Source organism: Sinocyclocheilus anshuiensis, unplaced genomic scaffold, assembly GCF_001515605.1.
Source record: "Sinocyclocheilus anshuiensis isolate Anshui unplaced genomic scaffold, SAMN03320099.WGS_v1.1 scaffold2584, whole genome shotgun sequence".
Lineage (NCBI taxonomy): Eukaryota > Metazoa > Chordata > Actinopteri > Cypriniformes > Cyprinidae > Sinocyclocheilus > Sinocyclocheilus anshuiensis.
In genome coordinates, this window is record NW_015541360.1 from 347,947 (window position 1) to 356,961 (window position 9,015).

Here is a 9,015-nt window from a genome sequence, read left to right on the forward strand (position 1 = left end):
GTCTCTGGTTTGCGAGCAGGCAGCTAATCACATTTCAGGACTATGAGAGAGGAATTATAAAACATCAGAGAGCCATCAGGAGAAACACATGAGGAGAGAGAGCAGAGCAGACAGAGAGAGGACGCTTGAGAAGAAAACACTCCATTCCTCAGAAGAAACAGCAATGAAAACACATTCATTACGGGACTCCATTTTCTCTCCAACTTCACAACAATGCAAGTCCAAATACATATTTTATATATATATTTTTAAAAGAAATGATTAGTTTTATTCAGCAAGGATGCATTAAATTGATCAAAAGTTACAGTAAAGACATTTATATAGAGATTTTTTTTTTTTTCCAAATAAATGCTGTTCTTTTGAACTTTCTTTACTTTCCACAACAATTTTCAATAATTTCAATTGATTTTAATTTCAATTGAGCAACAAATCAGCATTTCTGAAGGATCATGTGACTGGAGTAATGATGCTGAAAATTCAGATTTTCTTGCAGCAGTAAATTATATTTTACTGTGCATTCACATAGAAAACAGTCGTTTTAAACTGGAATAATATTTCACAATTTTTCCTGTATTTTTGAGCAAATAAATGCAGCCTTGTTAAGCAGAAGAGACTTTTTAAATCAAATAAGGCTGGCATTGTTTACTTTCAAAGGCAGGGATGAACAATACAAAAATAATCAGACCTCCACCTTTATTTACTGTATTGATTTTTGACAAGTCAAACATGCATAAAAGTCTTCTCTAATCATTTACCATCCATAGATTCAAACCATGTCTTCAAATGATCCCAAACAGCAGAAATAACGGCCCTTTTGCGGCTCACCTTTGCTTTGACGAGTCTCTTGGCGGTCTTGATCTTGGCCTCACAGAACGCCCCTCTGTATTTGGCGCTCACGTCAGTGCCAACGGTCAGGTAAGGGGGCTCCTCCAGTGTCTGAGCAACAACAAATACAAAACATGCGTGAATTTCATTGCAGATTAATGATAATGTGGCAAAAAAACAAAAAAAAGCTAAGGCCATTTGTTCAAAGCATGTAAGGTCAGGCTTATGTACCGGAGAAATGAGTGTTCAGGGCACTAAAGCACAGTTCAATCAACCTCGTCCCGAGCGAAAAACTGCTGCATGACTCCATTCACTTTACATAAAACAACAACAACGTGTGCTGGATACCGAACATCAAGATGTATTCATACCGCTGTAAACCTCTCTGAAATCGAAATACTTCTAGGAAACAAAACAATGAGAACTAGTAAAGTGAGACAGGTAAGAAAAATGAAGCCATAAGAAAATACTGAGGGTGTAATGGTGAAGCAACGTCTGAATATGGAATATGGAAACTGTTTGACATTAAAATGCATCACGAGTGATACAGCTATGGAAAAAAGCTAGCGTGAAGAAAATAAGAAAGGTGTTTGCCACAATATGAATTTTAATACAACAGCAAAAAGCTGTTATCCTACTAAACACACTCCTAAAGTTAAATAGTAACAACAACACAATATAATATTACATATGTATGAAAAAATAAATAAAAATTGCAAGCAACAGAATAAATATAAACAACAAACTTGGTTTTCAACTTGTATTTTCAAGATAACATTCAGAAAGCACAAAAGAAAGAAAAAACAAAAAAAACAAAAACGTAATCAAATGTAAAATGATAGCCTACTACTTTAATTAAAAACAGAACATTCACAAATGTTTATTCACACATCATAATATTTCTAATATTGCATTAATATTTAAACAATGACACGTAGCCTTTAAGTATTTGAGTAAACATTGCTTCACGGTTTCTCAGTAATTATTTAAAGAAAGATTCATTAAAAGAAAATGAATAAAGAAAAATGACAAGCAATAAAACAAACATAAACAGCAAATTAAAGCAAATTAGTAACAATGCTTGCTGGTTTTAAAGTAGGCTATTTCAAGTTATTTCTATCAATGCAGGTGCTATTTAAGCAAACATTCAGAAAATAAAACAAAAAGTGATGTAATATAAAACTAAGTTTTGTATTATGTTGAAATGTATGAAATTGGCGAATCAGTTTTATTTTAGTATCACTGATATAGAAGTTACATTTTAATTTTAGTTAAAGTTTTAGTAACTTTGTTGTGTTTTTGTCACTTCAATTTTTTTTAAATTCTATGTCTAAGTAATTCATTTTTATTCCAGTTCTATTTTTTATTTTTTTTTAATAAACCAAGTTGAACTAAAATGTGAAATATCAACTTGGCAACTAGCTGAAGAAATGTAAGGGATTACTCTTATTTTTTTCTGTAATTTATTTACAGTTACTTCTTATGTAATTGAACTTAATACTGTGTATAGATTGTAGAACATTCATATACAATACAATAGTGGATTTAACATAAAAAATTAAAGTCTAACCTTAAAATGCATGCTTTTTATGCACCCTTCTCACTTTAAATACTTTGGTGAGTTAATAAGAATATTGGTAACACTTTAGTGTCCAATTCTCACTATTAACTAGTTGGTTATTAGCATGAATATTACTGAGATATTGGCGGTTTATTATTACTTAAAAAAAATAAATAAATGTCTTATTCTGTTTTGAGTTTGAGCTCCGTCAAGTTAATTCTTTATCGTCTAATCTGGGTGCAACCCCCACGGAAGACGCAAGCCAGGCCCCGGGCGACGACCTCTCCACCTCCGGTCTTCGAGATCTCCGCCCGGAACCGCTTCGTCTGTCTCTTCTGTTGACTAATCGCTTGGCCCGTAAATGTAATTAGAAACTAGTAATTAATTACTTTTTTAGAGTAACTTACCCAAGCGTGTCAGTGATCAGGACCTTTGGGTTTCCGTTCATTTACAAATAACAGCGTATCTAAAAGTATGAGACAACAACAAACAAAAAAACATCCCATTCTAAAACGTAAGAGCCGTGCTTGCACAGGTTCTGCGCGATCCTCTTCACTAATATTCTTCTCTGGGTCTCAATCGGGCTCAAATTGATAAGCAATATTGACGACACCATTGTTTACAATACAAGCGGAGCACATTCTGAGCTGAGGGGCGTGACGTTTCTAAACGCACACTAGGTGGTTTAGCCAATCACAGCACACTGGGCCAGCTGACCAATCTGAGCCCATCGCGTATTTCTGAGGGAGGGGCTTCATAAAAACAGGAAATCATCGGAGCATTCAGAATGGAGAATTGTTTTGCAGTCGTGTTGTGACTCCATGAACTGAAACTGAATCGTGAGTTGCTTTTACATAACAAGCACTCAGTCTTTTCATGCAACTGTTGCATTAACCTTCAGCAGAGAAAGTGAACAGAAAAACCCATTATACTAGCTCTAAAGCGTCAGTAAATTAAAGCCAGCTGCTCAGTTTAAACTCCCAGCTTAAACAAACCCACGACAAACCACGACTGCCAGATGACAAGAGCCTTGCACCACAGAAGAGCTAATGATTCTGATGAACAGCATGATAGCATGTGTTTTACGCTCTTTAACTGCCATCAGATGTAAAACACTTAGTCAAACGCGGCTGGACTACATGCACTGGAATGACCACAGAAGAAAAGACAGGAAAACCCAAAAATAAAGTTGTTATAGTCTACAAAAAGGTTCCTAGGCAGTCATCTAAAACAAGAGAAGCTTCATTGAAAACCTGTTACGACTGATAACAACTAAACAGAGCTGTGATTTAGTTATCGACTCCTATCTATCATATGTTGCTGCCTTCATTACTGTGCTATACATTTAAAAGAATGTCTTTTAATTTTATAGTTTATATTTATATATAAATATATTTACTTGATTTAATGTATTTTACAGCAATGTGTAACATTTTACCAGATTTAGTCCTACACTTATTCACTTTTATTTGTTCCCCACTAAATAGTTATTTCACTAAACGTTTAGATTTTATAAAATTTTGCACTCATGATTTTTCTAGAATAACTTTTGCTGCTAAATTATCCACTAACCTAGTTCATAATAGTATTTTTGTCATAGATTATGATTATATATATTTTTTTCATTTGTTATTTCTCATTCAAATGAAGTTGTCTATATTTAGTAATTGTGTTTAACACACACAAGTGTGACAATCAGGTCAACACAGAGTATAGAAATTCTACATTGATTTAAAACAAAAAAAAAACTGTGCTGGTATCGGACGATACTCAGAATTTTCTGGATCGGATCGAATAAAATGTTATCGATGCATCCATAAAATGAATAGCATCACTACTACAACCGCCCCAGTGATAACATTATACCATTTCTGCAAAAGTCAGCGTAAAGCCATCCAAACACACAGAACTTCCATTGCCTTAAAATATAATTAATTAATTTAATCTAAATTAAAAAATAAATAAATTAGATTTTTTAATTAATTAAAAAAAAATTGCTATAAAGTAGTAGCAATTGCTGAATCACAGACAGACAGACAGACAGACAGACAGATAGATAGATAGATAGATAGATAGATAGATAGATAGATAGACATTGCCTTAAAATATAATTAATTAATTTAATCTAAATTAAAAAATAAATAAATTAGATTTTTAAATTAATTAAAAAAAAATTGCTATAAAGTAGTAGCAATTGCTGAATCAGACAGACAGACAGACAGACAGACAGACAGACAGACAGACAGACAGACAGACAGATAGATAGATAGATAGAGGGTTTTACGATTCGATTACGATTATCATGTCAACTCAACGATTCGATTCAATTCGATATCACGATGGATCACAATTATATCAAATTTATTTTGTGCATTTTTATTAAATTATATAAGACGGCTACTTTTAAATATAATTACAAATTAATAATAATAAAAAAAAAAAAAGTGTTAAGAATTTAACCAACTAAATATAGCTTCAAAACATACAAGCAAATATAAAGTCATAAAGGGGGAAAAAGACAATTACAAGTGATAAACAAAAAGTACTTTCAGTATCTGAGAGTGCTTTAAGTATCCGAAAGTTTACAGACAATCATAGTTATGGGTTTTTCTTTTTTCCTCAGCATTATTGCTGTTTGATTACTGATGAGATCATAGACAGTGGCAGCTTTAGGCTAATAGGCTGCATTCACACTAATGCGCAGATCTATTTTCAACATATCAGATGTTTTGTCCTGTTCTAAAAACAACTGACTGTGTCTGTGTTTAGGCCTACATCAATTTCATATCATAAAAGTATTCGGAGATGCAAGTGCATTTTTTAACCTCAGCCACGATCACGTTTAAGGACAACAAACACAAAGCGCATGTGAAAGTCTGTCAGTGCGCAAGTTTCGTGCATCTAATACATACTGCATTCCAAACGGCAGAAATGAAAGCATATCTAAAGTAAAACACTGAAATAACGGCGGATGGAAGCACAAGTCAAGCAATGCACACGTCTCACAGCGCACATATTCTGTGCAATGAAGCCCGCCGCGACTGTCTAGCACACATGTGCCACTATAAACTTGTTTTTTTTCAAAAATGTGCCCAGATCTCGAATTTAAAAATAGTGGGTGCATTTTTTATACTGGCGTGACAAGCGCATATGCGAATGATGTCAGTAGGCTATCATCGATTACGGTCTATTGCTGCTTCGATGCAGAATCGTCCACATCTGTAATGCAATGATTAATTTCAACACTCGGACGGACGAATGTCTGGATTCACTGCATTAATGAGAAAGTTATTAATTTCGTGTTTGTTTTTTTTTTTTGTGAAAATGAAAAATGTTGCAATGGCAACTAGCTGAAATTTTTTTTCCCATGCAGTTAACATTTATTTTTTATGGTTTTGTTTAACTTTAATAGCCCTGCTTAGAAATTACTTACTTACGAATGATATTATCAGATTTTTTTTCTCAATTTGACATTGTATCAACATAATTCCAACAAAGTTACATTACTGACTCTGCTTATATGCTATATGTAATTAAATTTCATTTTAAAGTTAAGTAATTTCATTTAGTTTATTTATTTGTAAATATTTGAAATTTATTTTTTATTATTATTAAAAATAAAATAATGTCAAAAAATATATATATATTAGTAAATTATTATTAATAAATACTAATTTATAATATAATATAATATAATATAATATAATAACCATTTCTGCACAGTATTGTGAATTGTGAACAAGTAAAACATTCACTGTATTAATGAGAAATCACAATTCTTCTGATTCTGGGGTGAAATGTGACCTGGACCTGTTTTAATGAGATTCACCCACTTAAATGCGAGTTAATGACCTACTGGCAGTCTTTCTCAATCTCAATTCTTCAAAATTCTTCACCTAGGATGCCTCGAGGGTGAGTAAAACACAGGCTAATTTTCATTTTTGGGTGAACTAACCCTTTCATTTTACATATTCACAAAAACATAGCATTAGATTAGAGCAGATCTTTGACATGATGGCCCACCAGCAACACTTGTGAATGTGAGCTTGGTCAGTAATGTTTTAAAAGTGGGCTTAATGAAGGTCAACTGCCTGTTCTAAAGGCTTTAACACACTACTGACCTCAGTGCAGATGCATCTGTAAGTCACGCTCACATTGCAGCAGCTCAGTGCATTACCTTCAGTCTCTTCCACTCTAATCAATACTGAAGTCGTGCTGATGAGGGAACATCAGCGGACTGACGGGATCCAAACCATGCCATACTATCTAACTAGTTAACTGTTAGTCCAGCACATCAAAATATGGAACAGGAAGATGATGAATAGAGATGGGAATTGTTCCGGTCTAACTGGTTTCTTAATGTTTCCATTAGAGATTATTTTAGTAATTTTGTGTAAGAAACCTACAGATAATCTTTACAAAGATGTGTTTGCAAAAACTTTTAATGACTTTTCACTGACATAAACATACAAAGTACCTTTAAAATTGGTGCAATCTATAAAAATACTAAAACAACCAATGTGAGCAACACATTTGATTAATATAATGTGCATCTTTAAGTGAAAGTGAAAGTGAAGTGACGTGTGGTGGCCTATACTCAGAATTTGTGCCAAGTGCCCGCAACCTTCGGGTTACAAGTGCAACTGTCTAATCATTAGGCCACAACTGCCCCAACTGTTCTGGATTCACTAAAAAGAACTAAACGACTCATAAGAATCATTCATTTGGGGTTCAGTCTACATTGGTCACGTACATAAGTTTCATGCTATAAATTCAGTATCAGTGAAACATGGCAAAAAATAATTATGTGTTGTTCAATAAGTGAGGCAGATTATTTTGTAACTTGACATTGATTCAGGAGTTTTGGGTTCACTAAAAAGAAATAATTGACTAATTTAGGGCTCAGTTTACACTGTCTGCTATACGTTTCATGCTATAGATTCAGTAGCAGTGAAACATGATTAAAATAATAAAGTGCAGTTCAATAAGCGAGTCAGATTAATTCAGTAACCGTTCTGGCTGATTCAAGTGCTTTTGATTCACTAAAAAGAACCGAGCAACTAATAAGATTCATTCAATTGTGATTCAGTCTGCACTGGTCGCTATACGTTTAATGCTAAAGATTCAGTAGCAGTGAAACATGATTAAAATAATATGTAGTTCAATAAGTGAGTCAGATTAATTTAATAACTGTTCTGGGCTGCATTTCCCAAAAGCATCATAAGCTTAAGTTGATTTTAGAACCATTGTCACGAATGGAGCTACGATCAGGCTTACGATGCTTTTGGGAAACGCAGCCCTGGCTGATTCAAGTGCTTTTGATTCACTAAAAGGAACTAAGTGACTCATAAGAATCATTCTTTTAGGGTCACACTATATCATATGCTCCATGCTATAGATTCAGTAGCAGTCTTGGACTTAACAGTGTTTTAAGGTTTGGTACTAAAATTGAAAATTGAGAACCAATGAACGGCATGAATATCATTTAGTTCTGGTACTATTAACAACTTCCTTCAGTAACATTTTTAAATGAATTTTCAGTAAATATGCAGCTGATATGAAGTCGTTCGTACATACAATTTCCTTCAAATGCTTAACAGATCTCACTTCCGCTAGGGTTCCCAGCTTCCCACACGGCGTGCCGCAGATCGTCACAAACTCTCTCAGTCTCCAGAAGGATTGGTGGCGCTGCCAAAGAGTGAAGTACCCAGCCTGCTCTGCTCCGCTGGCTATCCTGTGGCTCTCAGCCTGACGGGGCATCAGCAGACACACCACAGATGTTCATTAACATCACACAAACAGCCCTGACAATCTGCTCTTAGACGACTGCCATCAGTCCTCACACGCTCCAGAGAAACAACAGTCAGCAACGGCCTGCAGCTCTCCAGCGCCGCACCAAAACAACCACAAAACAAATAAATAATGCGCACATTTAACGGTGAAGTGTGTCATTTCTATACTGTGCACAGCATGCGAGTAATCATCACATACTGAAGCACACATGACGCTCTCACTATATGAGGACATGAATATGTAAACATCATCTCCAGAGCTGCTCTGAGAGTCGCTTCATGAGCATTTTATGGTTTCACTTGATAACATCTATTGTCATATCACAGTGATCTTCACTATTTTTTTCACGAGAGCCGCACTTATAGGACAAAGTTAATAGGAGAGCCACTTTTACTGCAAAGTATGAAAAGTTACATCCAGTCATAAATAGCATGTCTGCTTCTCAATATGTCATCCCTGAACATACAATATGCAATGCAATACAAAGGGGTTTATTTTTAAAAGTTATTTAAAGTTATTTATTTAAAGTTATTTGCTTCTACATTAGCCCATCATGTATCAAACCATAAGAGCACATTCGGCGTTAAGAGCTGGAAAGATTGCCAAAACAACTCCGCAGTGAGTCAATGTCATGGACGTAAGGGCAGAGCAAGTTTAAATATCTTTCTAGTCTATATTTTCATCTTGTAATTCCGCTGTTTTGGGTATTTTTAAAATATAAATTATTTGTAATAGAGCAAACACTGACTGTTGTTCATGTATTTATGTTATCATTTAGCGAGACAGCAGATGCTGAAAACACTGCGCACTTCAGTATGTGTGTAGTAAATGAAACC

At 34.4% G+C, this 9,015-nt stretch overlaps 1 protein-coding gene across 1 annotated transcript in view; it reads right to left on the minus strand.

Annotated features, from left to right (window-relative positions):
• LOC107690809 (AT-rich interactive domain-containing protein 4B-like) overlaps positions 1-9,015 on the minus strand; it is a 101,540-nt gene that overhangs the window by 66,106 nt on the left and 26,419 nt on the right. Inside the window, exon 3 of the mRNA XM_016489224.1 lies at positions 826-936. Within this exon, the coding sequence (XP_016344710.1) occupies positions 826-936 (111 nt within the window). The remainder of the gene's footprint in view (positions 1-825; positions 937-9,015) is intronic.